General features: G+C 37.3%; 1 protein-coding gene across 1 annotated transcript; it reads left to right on the top strand.

Annotated features, from left to right (window-relative positions):
• Positions 1-81: 81 nt before the first annotated feature.
• Positions 82-16,459, top strand: FAM98A (family with sequence similarity 98 member A). The gene is made up of 8 exons (XM_055327546.1): positions 82-222; positions 3,192-3,340; positions 5,459-5,593; positions 8,830-9,014; positions 10,031-10,111; positions 10,890-11,006; positions 14,415-14,582; positions 14,671-16,459. Exons 1-8 carry the CDS (start codon positions 170-172, stop codon positions 15,334-15,336), a joined length of 1,554 nt encoding a protein of 517 aa, XP_055183521.1. The 5' UTR covers positions 82-169; the 3' UTR covers positions 15,337-16,459.
• Positions 16,460-18,184: the final 1,725 nt, after the last annotated feature.

Here is an 18,184-nt window from a genome sequence, read left to right as displayed (position 1 = left end):
GCGGCAGGCGGGACCGAGTTCCCTGCGCACGCTCGGGACATGCGCAGTGCGGCGGCTGAGGCGCCAGCTGTCGACTTGGAAGTTCCGGGGAGGCGGCGCATGCGCGAGTGTACGCGTTGCCGGCGAAGAGGGGAGCCTGACGACTCGGAAATTTGAATACCACAGTAGCATGGAGTGTGACCTCATGGAGACTGACATCTTGGAGTCGTTGGAAGATCTAGGGTAAGACTGCCAGGGTGCGGGTCTCCTGAACCGCACACTGCCGGCCCCCCGGGAACACCTCCTGCGCCCCAGTCGGGGACACCTGCCTCTGCACGCCGCGCCCGGGGGCTCGGGGACCCCGGTGCCACGTCCACTGTCAGCCCGGTCGGGTCGGGGCCCTCCTAGCGCGACGACCCGAGGCCTGCCCTCTGCTCCCTGCAGCCCAGTTACCCGCAGCGTTTGTCAGTCGTGCGTGTCATTGTCTGGGCTCTGGGTTCTCGCCCCCCCCCCCCCCGAGCTTGTCTTCTTGCTCCCCATCCACTTGCCCTACCCCCCGCACTCTAGAGGTTGCCAGAGTGGACTCTCTTTTTTTTTTTTTTTTTTTTTCCTACTTGTCCTCCAAACTTCCTGCTCCTCTCTTGAGCACCTATTTCTACCCCACCCCATTTCTCTGGAAAAACCAACCAACCAACCAGCCTCTCCTTTGCCCAGTCATCCCTGCCTGCACTCCGGCTTCCCCAAGCCACATGCCTGCATCCGTACCGCTAGCCAGGCTCGCTTGTGCACCTAACCTGTCACTACTTCGTGGGGACCACTCCCTGGCTGTTGCCCCCGACAGTGACACGCTCCCCCTTGAGCCACCATCAGTCATCTTCCACCACCAAGTGCTTACATGTGTGCCGTGCGTTTCGTCTCTTTTGACGATCACCCAACCGTGATTTAGTACCCAGAAGCTGGGAATGGGGCTTCTTACCTCACTGGGTCACTGAGGTTAGTGGACTCTATTAAAACTTGAGAATTCAGAACCTGTCGGGCCAAGTGCGGTTCCAGAAACAAACTGTGGGATTAAATATTTTGTCTACAGGTGGATGGTGTCCAAAAAAAAAAAAAAAACACCTAGATTTAGCTAGCTGTATTTATAAAGTAGCAGGTCCTTTATCAAAACCTTTCCCGAAGGTTTTTCCGTGACATGGAAACCTTAGGGCAGCTTTTCTTCAGGAAGGGACACCGTGAGGTTCTCAGAGTCTGTCCGTTTAAGTAACTTGGCTGCCCTGACGATGGAAATTTTGGGGAAAAGAAGTGGTGGTGGTGATCCTCTCTTTTGTCAAATTGAACGACCCTTGTTCTTTTCATTGGAACTTGCTTTGGATTTTCATGAATATTCCAGACTTTAGGGGACTCGCTTCTTCGATAAGGAGATAGATGAAAGTCACATTCAGTAAAATGGTCTCTTTGGTGGACATCTCGGACTAAATTGCTCGCCCACATATAAATCCATTTTTCAGTCAGTTTTTTTTTTTTTTTTTAGGAACACTTGAGCTATGGCAGTGTTAGGCTGATTATTTATGGGCGCAAAGTGAGGTGGAAGAGAAGTTCACACTGTGAGAATATGCTGTGAGGAGAACTAAGTAAGGCCCCCTTGGTTGGAAAGGACATCAAGTCCTAAAAGCTTCCTAAAAGAAATGACACGTAGGGTTAGCATGGAAGGAGTAAGTAGAATGAGAGGAGGGGGCCTTACTTACATGTGGTCGTTCTGGTGTTCTGGTGCGGTAGACTTGCCTAACAACTCGTGATGGATGCTGTTTCTTCCCATTATTGTTCTTCTACCCTTTTAACTATATCTTTCTGGAGTACTGAAAAGTAATTGTTGCTTATAATAATGGTTAATCAAGTAAATATTGGGGATGGATTGTAATGTAGACTATCAGATTTTCTGAAAACTTTGCTATGAATTTTAAGCATAACTACTTAGTTTGGTGGCATTCAGTCATTAAAATTCAAGCTTGATTAACTGACATGTACTTTTAAAGGATTCACTGAGAAATACGAGAATTTAAATGATTTATCTTTTATCTTCAGTGTGGCAGACAGTAGGAATTCAATAACCACTTGTAGAATAAACTAACAAATTCTAAATGTGTAACACAAGGAGAGATTTCTAGGCCTCGTCTCTTGATTGCAGTGTCTAAAAACATGTGCTTTTGAATCTAGGTGCCAGACTATATATAATCTGACTTTTTGCATAAGACTTTTTTACATTCCATTCCGTGTATAAACATAGGTGCATTTTGAGAGAATTAAATGTCATTTCTTTTACCTCTCTATATTTCCAAACATCAAATTATCTTGTTTATTTAATGTTTCATCTTTAATAACTTCTTATGAATATCTCACTCAAAAGACAAAATAATCTTCTGGAGAATATGTATTTTAATATTACCTTGAAAATGACAGAATCTTTAGTTCTAGCTATATTCTAGGTTGGGGCTCAGTATTAATATTGTCTTTTATGAATGTTTGAACATTTAATAATATTTTAAAATTATGCTTCAATCACTTTCAAAGGATTAGGATTCGGATGCAACAGTTCACCGAGACATCAGCTTGCCAGCAATTATTAATCATTTAAATTATTCCAGACATTTCTCTGGGACTAGTATGTCTTAATAGTCTTAACTGTCATTAAATATAGAAAAGGAAATAAATGATTAATAGGAGGGTTTTTGCTTTTAAAGTAAGTCATTAAAAAAACTAACCTAATTTATTTCTGGAAAAATTTCTGGAAAAGGTAACTTAACTTTTATGTCTGAAATCGTAAACTATAGTATAATCAACTATCATTTGTCAATGTGGTTTTAATAATCATTTCAGTTAAAGTAAGAAAATCTGTACAGTAAGAGCTCTCAACAAATGTATAGGAGTTGACATAATTTAGTAGTATATATGATTTTCTTAAATATTTATATATATATTCTGAAGGGTTGAAATGCAGTTACATTGTAGCTTATTTTTCTAATAGATTTTATTAGATTAAACTTAAAATTTAGATTTAATTTTCTATGAATTTTATTTACATTTGCAAGTTTGCAAATTGGTCATCGTAACTTATGAAATTGTTTCGTCATGCAAATAATACATAGATATAGTGTTTATATAAAACATTAGGTGTGATTTTATATTCTTCTGAAGTATAATTTTTTACTCACCAGTTACAAGGGTCCATTGTTGGAAGATGGTGCTCTTTCTCAGGCAGTCTCTGCTGGAGCCAGTTCCCCCGAGTTTACCAAACTCTGTGCTTGGCTGGTGTCTGAATTAAGAGTGTTCTGTAAACTAGAGGAAAATGTGCAAGCAACTAACAGTAAGTAAACATTCAGTTTTAGGTGCAAAATATAAAAATAAAATTGGGGTATTGTCAGTTTAACATTATTAGTACTAAACTTGAAGTTTTAAGTTCTTTGTAAATGTAAAAAAAAAGTTTATAAAGAAACCCCAATACTCACAGGATATAGTTGTGCAATTACTAAAACACTGTGGATGTTGAAAAGATCTTAATATTGAGATTCAGAAATGGGAGACAAGTATAGCATATGTGAACTTCCCAGTCTTTGTGAAACATGACTTGAGTTTTTAAATCAGTGGCTAGAACTGGCAACTAGGATATTCTTAGATTTCAGAAGTACATATAGCATATAAATGCATTATAGTTTTGTTATACATGGGGAGAAAGAGAACACTCTTAAGAAGTTAGGAATGTTATCAGTACATCCATCACAACCAGATTTATGGTGTTGAGATCGGTTTTATATTTGCCAATTTTGTTATTGTATAAGCACTAGTTTGTTGACTCTGCAAAAGAGACAAAAGCTTGGAACCCAACACTCCACCATCTGGTTCCCTCCTACCATAGGTAAAACCTACAATAGGAGACAAAGAAAAATGCTCTCTTACTAACTTTCCCTCATGGAGAACTAAGCACGTAATCCCTTTTTTCTCCCTCCACACAGAATCCTGTTTTAAAGAACTCACTTTCTTGCGTGTTCAGTATATTTAATGTACACGTTAGTTGCAACCAGTTCCAATTACTAAGGACACTGTAGTGTAACAGTAAGGGTAGCAGCAGCTTACATTAATTGAATGATATAAGTACTTTCCATGTGTTAACTCACTTAAAACTTGAGGCAGGGAAGCACAGCTAGGTTAAATGTGTGAGTTGAAGTCACACAACCAGTACCTGATATACAGCCAGAATTCAATCCCAAGCAGTCAGGTTTGGGACCCAGTGCTCTAAATGCTGCCTCTTGACCTGACATTTCAGAAATTGTAGGAACTTGTGAAAACACCTGTAGTAAATGAAATCCTGGAACGCCTTTGTTCACATGAAAACATAGAAGCCAACATACAAAACAAGTAGCAGTGTACCTGTTTAGTTGACGTTAAGAAAGATTACTTTTTGCACAAGTCTTTCTTCCTCTTCCCCAGCTGTTTCTAAATTTCTGTGGAATTTGAGTTCACAAAACAGTTTACAAAACATTGATAATACAGCCTTCCCATTTTACAGTTGAGAAGATGGACCCAGGTCAAATGACTCTTTCAGAGTTTGTTAATTTTTGCCTGTATGTGATAGACAAACATCAGAATAGTAAGGAAGAAATAGCATTATTATTTCTCCTTGGTTCACCAGATGAACTCTGTATTTAACATATTTGGAAATACAGAACTGTAAGTCATGTTTGCTAACTTAAATTTAACCTCACTGGGAATATTAGGCACAAATGAAACAAGTGGAGATTAGTACAGTCATTAAATGCTTGGCTTTGTGGTTCACAGGGGGAGAAAGTCAGGGAGTGCATCAGTACTTGGGGAAGGTTTTATCAAGGAGCAAGACCACTGGGCTTTGGAGAGGTGGGATTTGATAGATGAAGGGAAAGTACAGAGTATATCAATCACAGGGGATAACTTAAATGAAGGCACAGAAGTAGAAATAACACTGTTCTTGGGACAATGAAGAGATTGGCCTAGTACAAATAAAATATTTGTGGAGGGGGGATCCCTGGGTGGCGCAGTGGTTTGGCGCCTGCCTTTGGCCCAGGGCGCAATCCTGGAGACCCGGGATCGAATCCCACGTCGGGCTCCTGGTGCATGGAGCCTGCTTCTCCCTCTGCCTGTGTCTCTGCCCCTCTCTCTCTGTGACTATCATAAATAAATAAATTTAAAAAAAAAATAAAGAAATTTTTCAAGGCAGATGATTAGATTAGATGGAGTAGAAATTAGGAAACCATTAAAGATTCTCAAATAAGGGAATAATGTAATGAAAACTTCTTAAAAAAATTGATAGTGGTATGAGAAAGGGTGAATTAGAAGTCAAAGTAACTTGTACTAGGAAGATCCTATTAAAACTTTCAATTTATATATAACTTTTATGCTAATAGGAAAAATAATCATTTTTATTCAATAAGGTTATTTTAATTCTTAAAAGGCCCGAGTGAAGCCGAAGAATTCCAGCTTGAGGTGAGTGGGCTACTAGGGGAGATGAACTGTCCATATCTATCACTGACATCTGGGGATGTGACCAAGCGCCTTCTCGTTCAGAAGAACTGCCTCCTTTTGCTCAGTAAGTTCATGGCTACTAGAGTGTAGCTATTATTTTTTATTCATATTTTTATTTATATTTGACTAATAAACTGGCTGCTGTAGTACTGTGTCATTACCGATTTAATTCAGAATGCTACTTAAAGGAAACTATTACATTTCCAACTTAGAGCTAATGGTAGGCCTATGCACTGGTAACAGCGTTGTTTTATAATTACTACTCTTTTATCATTTAACTTTGCTGGTATTATTGTGCTTCACCTAATATGACCAAAGGTAATGCTGAATGTTCAAGTGTGTGATCATTAAACCTTAGTGTTCTACACTGGAAGCACATTTTAAAATAGACTAGGAAGATAGTGTGGGAATAATGATGTTTTTTAAAAAATTAAGATGTTTTATAATGTGGATTTTTTTTTTTTTTGTAGTTGGGTAATTGTTCAGGGGTTTTGGTTTGTAAATATATCAAATTACAGTGTAAAATGTTCAAAATAGTATTTGAATTGTTCCTGTGCTTACTGATCATTCTGGGAAATAGATTGTTACCAAAACCCTTTCCTGACATGTTTTTTGTATACTAACTACTATTTCTTTCTTCACCCTGAAAAACAGTAAGTAGACTCACAAATTTTATTGCCTTAAATGAACTCTCCAGTAAATAACAGGCAGTAGTCTTAACTCACAATTTTTGTAGCAGTCTGAGAAACACATTTAGATTAAGCTTTGGTTAACTGAATATTACAGTTCTTACTAGGACAAACACAGTTCGGAGGGTTTTTTTTAAATACTGTCTTTACAACTATACTGGTTTCTGAAAAATGAGACAGCTCCAATTTTGAAGGTTCAGTATTTTAAAGAATGTATTCATTACCATTATACCCAAGCACTGAGGTATTCCAGGATCACTTACATAATTTCCCCTTTGTTGAATGATTATGGGGAGGGAAGGTAGGCACATAAGGTCAGATACTGCTTTAAATAGTGATTTATTGCTGCATGTTGTTCTTATGCATGCATTTAGTATCCCTCAAATTGTGTGAATTTCATACACTCTTCATTCTTCTTTATCTTTGCTTCTGCTGTTTCCCCTTTAAAATATTCCCCTCAGGATAGCTGGGTGGCTCAGCGGTTTAGCACCTGCCTTTGGCCCAGGGCGCGATCCTGGAGTCCCGGGATGGAGTCCCATGTCAGGCTCCCAGCATGGAGTCTGCTTCCCTGTGTCTCTGCCTCCCTCTCTCTCTCTATGTCTAAAATAGATAGATAGATAGATAGATAGATAGATAGATAGATAGATAGATAGACAGACAGACACATAAAATAAAATATTCCCCTCAGTTTATATTTTGTCATGCTAGTATTTATGTGCTCATTCTCTATTCGCTCTGTATAAATATTTCTCATGTTTCCAAGTATCAGTTATCATCTCTTGATGCTATAATTTTACTTCTTTCTCCAGCACCTTTCACCTTACTGATTTGAATCTTCTAATATGTTGTATTCTGAGGGGGAAAATAACCAATCTCATTAAGAATTGTTAGTAAAATAGAGTAGTCTTTGAATGAGTGGCTAAAAAACTCTCCTGTGTCCAGTTAAGAAGTTTTGCCTGTCTGGTTGTCAGATTATTTCCCTTAAGTAAGAAAAAAAGTCAGATATTGGAGTTCCTAATAGATGAAGAAGTATTCACCTTTAATGCATATATTCCTTATTCCTAACTAGATTGTCAGTAGAGATCATTTGTTTTGTTTGTTTTGTATTAGATCTCCAGTGCCCTTCTTAGTACTTTGAACACATCAGTAACAGATAATGTGTTTTAATGGTAATTATATTGGTGAACTAATTTTGTGGGTGCCTGAGATTATGATGTCCCACATTTAGAGAACCAGTTTATAAAATCATGAGTTTCTAGAACAGGGGTTGGCAAACTTTAAAGGGTAAGACTATAAATATTTTCAGCTTCGCAAGGTGTAATATCCTTGTCACAGGTGTTTAACCTCTGTTGTGGTAGCATGTACCAGCCATAGAGATTCTGTAAATGAGCATGGGAGTGTTCCAGTAAAACCTTGTTTAGAAAAACGGTGGTTATTTTCATGACAGTGGAACTTTACTTTTTTGATCTTTTAACTCCTACGGTTTGTAGTATAGAACACATTAAGATGTTATCAAAGTCCTGTAGAATGACCTTTCCAGAAACTTAACTGTATTTATTGTTCCAGCATTACACCTTGGGGGTAGGAAATGAGATATTCAAGCTGGTCATTCTTTCGAACTTTTAATAGGACTTAGGGGCCCAGAAAATGTCTTTTTTCCAAAACTATCTTTCTAATGTTGTCAGAAGGCATCTGAATTTGTCATATAACCTGAAATCCTGAGGTCCATGTGGTTATTAATCATCTTTCCTAAAACTTTAAATGTCCTTGGGAAGGTTGAAGGAATAAGATTGAATATTTATACCTTCATTACGGCCCTCATTATACCTGGCTGAAATCAACACAGGAGGAGATAATATTGATACAAAAGAACTCTGCCAAGAAAAGATTAGAAAGTTTTGTTGATGTAGTTTTTCAAGGGAGTTGGGGAGTGGTGAGAGAAAAAGGTAGGGGGAGGGAAGGTAGGGGGAAGGGAATACTGAGAAGAACATAGATGGAAGAGGGTTTTCTCTAAACAGCCAGAGAGGGTGGTATTAGGCTACTGGAAGCCAAGAGAGGAGCTTTGGGGAGTTTTGTGTCTTCCCCCTTTTGTAAGTTAAGTTTTGACCACTTGAAAATGTTTCCTGCCAGTTCTGAACAACTACCTAAGTATTGGAAGGTAGGAGAGCAAGAGAGTTATATCACTGGTGCACGTCAGTGGTGAGAAGTAAAAAAATAATAACAACCAGTTCCAGTTGTTGCTGAAGATTGGCCACTTGCTACCTTTTGTAAATTTGTTAACAGATGCCAACCCCTTTTCTAGAGTTCCTGAATAGTGGGATATTAGAATCCATATTTTTAGATGTGATCTACCTTGATACTTTAGTTTCAAAGAAGAATCACTTATTTTTAAATTGCCCTTTAAACATATACTGATTAAATAACCTGAATTACAGAACCAGTTTATATGTTATGTCATTTGCAGGTAAAAATGGTTTTCTTTTCTTGTTTTTATCCATTCTTGCAGCTTTAAAAGTTACATATTCATTAGGTCTATAGAGTTGTGACTCCAGACTTATGACTATTAACTGTAGCTGTATCTCATTTTGAAATCTTATTTTGTTTACTTCAGCATACCTCATCTCAGAACTAGAAGCTGCCAGAATGCTCTGTGTGAATGCTCCTCCAAAAAAAGCTCAAGAAGGAGGCGGTAGTGAGGTCTTTCAAGAGTTGAAAGGCATATGTATTGCTCTAGGAATGTCCAAACCTCCAGCCAATATAACTATGTTCCAATTCTTCAGCGGGATTGAAAAAAAAGTAAGACCTTTAGTACCAGATTGTAGTGTATTAAAGGCATAGTTCTACATTTGTTTGAAATGAATCAAGTTAATTTCTCTTAATGGGAACCTAATGTGCATATTATTAATTGTTACTAAATGAGTTTTGGGTTTAAATCCTATCTACCTTAAAGAGAAATTAGTATTTTACTTTTTTTTTTTAATTTGTTAGCATGTTTCTTTTTCAAAAAGGAAACTTTACACTTTGATTTATAAGCTGAAATAAGCTAGGTATAATGTAAAAAGAATGAAGACTTAAGTCCTTTTTAAAATTTTATCCTTGAACTTTGAGACAATTAATTTTTAAGGTCTTTAATCATTAAATGTTGCCACCCTCCTTTCCACTGACTGGACAAAAAAAGGTTGTAAACGTTTTTGGTTTTTAATCCAGTCACTATGAATCTTACATGTTTCAATTGGCAAACTAGGTTAGTTGACTGCTAACATACTCTAGTATGTGAAAATTCAGAATTATTTTTATGCCACACATTAATTGTTAAGAGGTTTTTAAAATATAATTGACTAGGAATAAGCAATTTTAATAAATTAATGAATATAAGAGAATGTTATTTGTTGTAGCAGCATTATTCTCTATATGCATATCTGCTGGACTCTTAAGAATTGGTACATTTGCATTGTGGGGTAGGTGAACGCCATGATGCACAATTTTGGCTGAACTCTACAGGGGAGCAGCACTGTATCCATAGTCCATATTTTTCTGTGTGTTCATTCATCCATTCAGCAAATACACATTGAATGCCTGCTGTTACCAGGCACTGTTCTAGGTACAGTGAAGGAATCATGCTTCCATAGGCACGTGAGGAGTAGGACAAGTGAATGTCTATATCGTGTGGGTCCTGTACATTTTCAAACATCCTCCACCTTTGCCTCTGTCAGGAATCTTCTTTTGATGGCAAGATATGATGGGAATTGGGAAGATGAGGATATGTTGTACTTTTAGATTTGTTTGTTCATTCATTTATGTGTTTGTGTCAGTTAAAGGAGACATTAGCAAAAGTTCCACCTAACCATGTGGGAAAGCCGTTATTGAAGAAGCCAATGGGACCAGCTCACTGGGTGAGTAGCAGTCGTCTTAGGTAATCTTAGTAAAGAACCATCTCCCGGGATCCCTGGGTGGCGCAGCGGTTTGGCGCCTGCCTTTGGCCCAGGGCGCGATCCTGGAGACCCGGGATCGAATCCCACATCGGGCTCCCGGTGCATGGAGCCTGCTTCTCCCTCTGCCTGTGTCTCTGCCTCTCTCTCTCTCTCTCTGTATGACTATCGTAAATAAATAAATAAAAAAAAAAAAAAAAAAAAAAAAAAAAGAACCATCTCCCTATCTCATGATAGTGACACTTAGAGCTTGTCCTTTTTAAGTTACATTTTCCAATAGGTAGTTTCCTAGGTGGACATTGTTAGAGTCATTTTTGTGAATCTGAAGATTTAGTCAGAATAATTGTATTTGTCTAAGATTAGAAATACTTATCTCATAATTTATAAATATATCACATAGCTGGTAAAAAGAAATTGAAGTTCAGTATGTTTCTAATTGCCAAATGGGTTGCCTTCAAGCCAAAAAAGTCATTGGACTAAACTTTACACAGAGAATTAATGGGAAGGCCAAGTGAGAATTCTCTACTTAATCTTTATTATGTTTTGAGACGTTATTTAGCCTATCATTTCATCAACTTAAAAAGTTATTGTAACTTTTATATTATATATTATATTAAGTAATTTGGTACCAAGTGTTGAGGAATTAGTTACGAATGAAACAGACACAGCCTCTGCCCATCTGGAACAAGGGGGTGGTCAAGCACATTTAAATTCTAACTGATCTTTTAAATTTCCTTTTTAGGAAAAAATAGAAGCAATTAACCAAGCCATAGCCAATGAATATGAAGTTCGGAGAAAGCTGCTAATAAAACGTTTGGATGTCACTGTCCAGTCTTTTGGCTGGTCTGACAGAGCTAAGGTACCTATTAAATATTTTAAAAGAGCAGAATATTTATAGTCATGATCCTTAAACATTCCTAGCACAGTTTAGATACAGTGGAAACTACAAGAGAAATGTCTAAGAGACACACATCAGAATTTTTCTTTAGTGAGTTGCTAAGTACCAGTTTTTTTCTTTCAGCAATAATGAAAACACTTTCTTTTCAGCTTTTTAATATCTTGAACAAAACCATATTTTAGGGATCCCTGGGTGGCACAGCGGTTTGGCGCTTGCCTTTGGCCCAGGGAGCGATCCTGGAGACCCGGGATCGAGTCCCACGTCAGGCTCCCGGTGCATGGAACCTGCTTCTCCCTCTGCCTATGTCTCTGCCTCTCTCTCTCTCTCACTGTGTGACTATCATAAATAAATAAAAATTTAAAAAAAAAAAACATGTTTTAGGGCAACCCTGGGTGGTTCAGTGGTTTAACACCTGCCTTCAGCCCAGGGCCTGATCCCAGAGACCCGGGATCGAGTCCCACGTTGAGCTCCCTGTGTGGAGCCTGCTTCTCCCTCTGCTTGTGTCTTTGCTTCTCTCTTTCTCTGTGCCTTTCATGAATAAATAAATAAAATCTTAAACAAACAAACAAACATGTTTAGACCTTACTGGAAGTACTCATTTATAAGAGAAACAGAGAAAGTATTTGAAAATCACTAAAATACTAAATATCACTAAAATAATACATTTTTAAATTACTCACTGTACTTTAAGCTAACAATTTCATTTGCTACTTAAAATGAAAAATACTGGATTTAGCAAGACCAAATATTACTAAGTATTTATAGAAAATCGGAAAACCTGGTAAGACTTCAGGTAAAGATCTTGGTCATTAAACAGATGTTTATTAAATATCTACTGTATGATTGGTGATGGGGAAGTAATTGGCACACATGACTAATTTGACCTCCTCAGGACCCTAAAATGGAATTCATCCTTGAACTATGGAGAGCGTGGTCCAGATGTGTATTACATGTTCCCTTAATTTTAGTTAATTGACTCCAAAAAGTTTTTTTGTAGTTCTCCAGTTATCTTTCTAATAATGTTATTTTCACCTAAAATCTTTAAACTTTAGCACAGCCCTATTTGGCTGCTAAATTGTTGGGGAAGGTATTTATTGAATTACACTATTTCAGCATTGGAAAGGGATGTTAGATACCAGTTTTTTGTTTTTTAAGATTTTATTTATTTGAGAGAGAGTGAGCAGGAGTGGCAGGGAGAGGGAGAAGCAGATTCCTTGCTGAGCAGGGAGCCCAACATGGGTCTCTGATCCCATGACGTGAGCCAAAGGCAGACACTTAACCGACTTAGCCAGTTGTCCCTAGAGATCTGTCTTAACTCCCCTCATTTTGCAACTGGAAAAAAAAAAAAAAACAACCCCAGAGACCCTGTAAATGGGAGGCTTTGTCTGAGATCTCACAGCTAATCAGTAGCAACACTGGGAGCAAATCACTCTCTCCTCTGGCTATCCTGTAGGAAATGCCAGTCCTTTTTTAAGTTAATCTCTGATAGGAACAACAATTACCTTTTTTTTTTTAAGACTTATTTATTCATGAGAGACACTGAGAGAGAGAAGCAGAGACACAAACAGAGGGAGAAGCAGGCTCCATGCTGGGAGCCTGATGCAGGACTCCATCCGGGACTCCAGGATCATGCCCTGGGCAGAAGGCAGGTGCTAAACCACTGAGCCACCCTGGGATCCCCTCAAAAAACATTATCTTTGATAGAAATAGTCATTTCACTCTCAGCATGGTTGATATACTTCAACAGGAACCTGCACCTCTTAGCTAGAAAACTACTGACCTACTGACGGTGTCCCACACCGACTGAGGCATTAACACATAGTGGTTCTGGTTTTGGCCCTGCCTTTACTGGATTGTATCGCTGGCCTCCTGACCCACTATGTGTGAACTTCCATTTCTCTCCCCATTTCTGACATCTTTAAAATGCTGTGTTTAATCTAGGTGATATTTAAGATCCTTTTGAACTGTAATATACAATGATTTTATAAACTATATAAATATATTAGAGAAGATAAGGAAGAACTATACAAATTATAAATTATTTGTTTCATCTAGTGGAATTTATATACTGATAATCTCATTTTGAAACTTGGTTTTAAATCACTTTCTAGAAATACCTTTGTATGCACAAAATGAACTTGTTTCATATAATGACATTTATATACTTACATCAGTTTGAAATTGCATTTTAAATCAGTTTTATTTAAAACACTAAGCTCTCTTCTCAAAGGTGTTTGTTTCCATTCAACAAACATTGAGCACTTACTGTAGGTACAACAAGTAACTATGAGAAAGAAATACATGACCTGTTCAGGAAACTTTCCTCCAGACACTGTGAAATAACAATCTCTTTATCCTTTTAATTATTAAAATTTTTCCAAATAAGTTATGGATCGTCGCATTGTCTTAAACACAATAGCTATTTTCATTTTTAGTATTATGTTCCTTTGTTTGTGCAACCATAATAAGCATACCTTTTTACATCCTTTTTTACATAATTTAATCAATATTTTTGAGTACCTGCATATAACTGACAGACTTACCAAATATTTTTTGTCTTTGTGCTTATTTTACTGTGTATTGTAGCTGTTGTTTCCAAGATTCGATAGGAGATTATTATTTCTCACAGTTCAGGTTAATTTACATTTATTGATTCCTATCTGGAAAACATTTCTTAAATTTGTTCAAACTTTATTTTCTCATGTGTGAAATTTCTTTGTTCTTTGCTCATTTATCTTTGATGGTCTTGTGTTTCGCACACATTTAAGTGGCATGCCCAGGTGTCCCAGATTCCCATTGGTTTGTCTCTCGGGAGCTTGACAGTCTTAATCATTAACTCTTACTAAATGGTTAAAAGTAGACCTTTTTTCCTTATTACTTACAATAGAGGAAAGTATTACACGGGAGGGACCACTTTGGAATATATGTACCCTGTTAACCTAATTAGTACAAATTAACCATAGCTAACACTTTTTATCTCACTGTAAGCAAAGATGGGAAAATTCAAAGGCAAAATTATTGAAATAGGTTTACATCCTTATATTTAAATTGATAAAATGAGTATGTTTGATCTGAGACCAATGGCAGGGGGAACGTTTTTTACCTTTTGGCCCCACAGTCCTAAAGGGAAGCCCCTCTACCCTGTGTGTCCCCCTCCTACCCATCTCCCAGCATCATTCCTTGCTGTATCAGCAAGCCCGACAACTGTATCTTAAGGTGGAACCAGGTAGAAGCAATGGTGAGTATAACCTTTTTTCTTCCTGTCTTAAGCCTAGTAACTATTATCAGCAGTCTTTAACTTACTTAATATCAGTGTTTCTATGTCATTTTGAAAACTGACTTTTGTCTCTGGACACTTTGTTTCAACAGAGTCAGACAGAAAAATTAGCAAAGGTTTACCAGCCGAAACGCTCAGTCTTATCTCCTAAAAGTACTATTTCTGTTGCCCACCTTTTGGCTGCCAGACAAGACTTGTCGAAGATTTTAAGGACAAGCAGTGGCTCTATAAGAGAAAAGACTGCCTGTGCCATCAATAAGGTGATTAAAATATCTTTAATTTTCTTTCACATACACTTATTTCTATTTATAAAATACAGTAGTTTAAAATATCTTTCTTATCCCACAGGTGTTGATGGGCAGGGTGCCTGACAGAGGAGGTAGACCCAATGAAATTGAACCTCCACCTCCAGAGATGCCACCGTGGCAGAAAAGGCAGGATGGTCCCCAGCAGCAAGCAGGAGGCCGAGGAGGAGGGAGAGGTGGTTATGAACATTCCTCATATGGAGGACGAGGAGGTCATGAACAAGGAGGAGGGAGAGGTGGACGTGGTGGCTACGACCATGGTAGCCGAGGGGGAGGAAGAGGAAATAAACATCAAGGAGGCTGGACGGATGGAGGGAGTGGAGGAGGAGGTGGCTACCAAGATGGTGGTTATCGAGATTCGGGTTTCCAGCCAGGTGGCTATCATGGTGGTGGCCACAGTGGTAGCTATCAAGGTGGTGGTTATGGTGGTTTTCAAACATCTACTTATACAGGAAGTGGATACCAGGGTGGTGGATACCAGCAGGACAATAGGTACCAAGATGGTGGGCACCATAATGATCGAGGCAGTGGTCGTGGAGGGAGAGGTGGTCGAGGAGGCCGAGGTGGACGTGGAGGCCAGGGAGGAGGTTGGGGAGGAAGGGGGAGCCAGAATTATCACCAAGGGGGACAATTTGAACAGCACTTCCAGCATGGAGGTTATCAGTATAATCATTCTGGATTTGGACAGGGAAGACATTACACTAGTTGAGGCTACAGAACCTTACATTTTGCTAGAGCTCAAGTAATAGAAACTTAGTTTCAGAATCCTGAGTCCAGCATCAGTTTTGAATTAATGTGAGACCACAGGTGGCAGGCAGATTCCTGCTTGGCATAAGTATTCGTAGGTCTTCATTCAATTCTGTTGGGGTTGTTGTTGTTGTTTTTTTTTTTTTAAGGACTTACATAACTCTGAGAAACATCTCTCCTTTATATGAAGATTTTTCTAAAAGGTAATTAAAATTGCCTTTAATTGACCAGTAGACTAATTCCACAGTCAGAACATGCATACTTTTTGGGGAAGAAATTACTTGAATAAGTAGTTTTCAATAAGCAGTTTTGAAAATGAGGATTCTCCTAGATTTTTTTAGATTTACAACTAGGAAACCTTCCTCATATTAACAATCCATTTATATGTGTTTTCCTTAAAAGTATTCTAATGCCTATTTTCCAAGCACAGTTCTGCCCTGATTGGCTTTTTATTCAGAGAGATTATGCCACATTTGCTTCATTATAGAACTTTTAGGTCCGTTCCTATTAAATGAGCTCTTCTGCAGATAGCACATTCAGTAGCCTTATCCTTTCGGTGGAATACTGTACCATATGCTCAACTCTGAAAACCTTGAACACGGCCAAAATCCGTAAAGATTATAAAAGCAAACTAAGTTGTGAACCTATAGTACATGTAGGCATTTATATAGTATAGCAATTCAAACTGACCTGCATCCATTCAAAACAAGTTCCTCCTTAAACCTTATTTTTACTTGAAATCTGTTAGAAGAAACCGCAAACTGAAATTTGTTTTATGCACGAGTTAATACCACTGGCTCAGCAAATACAAGTTAGTTTGCTTTGGGCAGGAGACTTTTTTGTAATGGAAGAAATGCACTACCAAGTAAGAGGACAGATTTTTGCTTAGTGCAGGAGGCCCTTTATTATTGCTGCAGAAAACAAAAGCCTGGCAGAGTTGATGTTTGACATTCTCCTTGACTGAAATCTACATGAAGCTTCTTGCTGGGTTTTTGTATAAGTAAACATTGTCAAGCTGTGAAAGAAAATGGCTGGAGGTGTGCTTTGTGTGAAAGGTGAGCAATAAAGTATCTGTATGTTCTCTCTCTGGTTTGAGTTTTATTTTAGCTACTTATAAAAACTGAATTAATGGGGATACTCGTTTCAAGCTTATGAGCTAAGGCGTTTTGTTCCCCCCCCAAAATTCTTGAGTGTTCCCTTAAAACGTAATTTGTAATGAAAGCTAACCCTTACCCTAAAACCTTAAATAAATTGAAAAATACTTATTTCCAAATTTACCTTTTACTCTATAATTATAGCTACAAAACCTCACTACTCTTGTCTGGCCACTGGGTGTAGCTGTTGTTACACAATGTATTAGACAAAGATAAATTAATGGCCCTAATCTTTCAGGGTTTTTTTGGTTTTACTTTGTTTCTCCATTCTTCCTAAGAATGAGGGACATTTTTCTTAAAAGGAAGTAAAATGAACATATATGTTCATAGAAACAGATTTAGGATTTCCTTTTACTACTAATTTGGGCTTTATAAAGAATCAACTCATGTCTTAACATAGGATGGCAATATTCTATTTGCCATTGAGATAAGCGCATTGTTTTGGTACTTAAAAACCATTTTGAAAGCCTACCTTTAAAAAAAAAGAAAGCCTACCTTATCATTTTGTTAATTTTACCTGTTTAATAGATTTTTTTTTTTTTTTTAGCTAGCCTTTACCATTCTAAAATGTTTGAACTTGAAGACAATTTAAAATACTTTGATTTATCATTAAAGATTTTAAGGTCTTGAAAGTTGTAAGTATTAGTCTCTTTATGCTGTTAAATATGTCTAGTATGTATAGGAGTTTCCTGTTAGAGATAAAATTGTCAAGGTTTCGTATCTTAGAATGTATTCACATTTACCTTAGCATTTGCTTTAATCTGTTTTGTAACCAAAGAATCCATGATATATCATGAATATGTTTAATTCTTTTGCCAAATATAATTGATTTATTTTTATGGTTAATAGATTGCTTTTCAAATTTGAGCATATAAGTGAGCAAATTATACATTTCTCCATGATGGCTCTAAAATTTGCATCTTCATTTTCTGCTTCAAACTAGAATTTTTTCCCCCATTACAAACCCATAAAAGAATTGTCTTTCAAAAGTTTCTCTTTTGACATAAATTAAGTTCTCGGAATAGGATATTTCAACCCACCAGTGAATAAAGTTCTTAGATTTTGTGTAGAGTGTGTCTGTTGATTTTACATCCATTTGTAACCTTAACTTCTAGTAAATAATAACTTACTGGAGTAGGGAATGTGGGGATTTCTTGGAGAAACGAGAATAAAATTCTTACGGAATTTTTGATACATGAAATTTTAAAATGCCATTACTTAAACAGATTGAGAAAGTTTCCTCTCTAAACCAGGAACTAAAACAATGTCAATATTCTCTGAAAATTATCAAAGATATGCCGTTATCATTTTCATTTCTTGCTCTCAATCCAAACTGAGCTAGTGTCCAACTATGCTGGGCATAGAAAAGTTAAATTCTTGCTAAGGGAAAGCATTTTAAATAATTTCTATATACACTTAACCTATTTTCCCAGTGCCCAAATCACTTATATTCTTACACTTAGATTTTTTTACATAGTGCCCATTCTACCTTTCTGGTAGGTAAAATATTAAAGTATATTTACCTGTATTATATACTTTTGAAAATAGGTTTTAAATGCATGAATATCATTTGACTATCTTTTAAGTATTTTGAATGGTATTTGATTCTTCTTTTTTTTTTTAATTTTTTGATAGGGCCATTGGGTTTACTTAAAA

The sequence above is a fragment of the Nyctereutes procyonoides genome, unplaced genomic scaffold (assembly GCF_905146905.1).
Source record: "Nyctereutes procyonoides isolate TBG_1078 unplaced genomic scaffold, NYPRO_anot_genome, whole genome shotgun sequence".
Classification (NCBI taxonomy): Eukaryota; Metazoa; Chordata; class Mammalia; order Carnivora; family Canidae; genus Nyctereutes; species Nyctereutes procyonoides.
This window is presented reverse-complemented; position numbering and strand designations above follow the sequence as displayed.

Coding starts and splice junctions, on each gene's coding strand:
- FAM98A (XM_055327546.1), top strand. CDS start 170: ATGGAGTGTGACCTCATGGAGACTGACATCTTGGAGTCGTTGGAAGAT. Junction 5,594..8,829: donor GAACTGCCTCCTTTTGCTCA/GTAAGTTCATGG, acceptor TGTTTACTTCAG/CATACCTCATCTCAGAACTA. Junction 14,583..14,670: donor CTGCCTGTGCCATCAATAAG/GTGATTAAAATA, acceptor CTTATCCCACAG/GTGTTGATGGGCAGGGTGCC.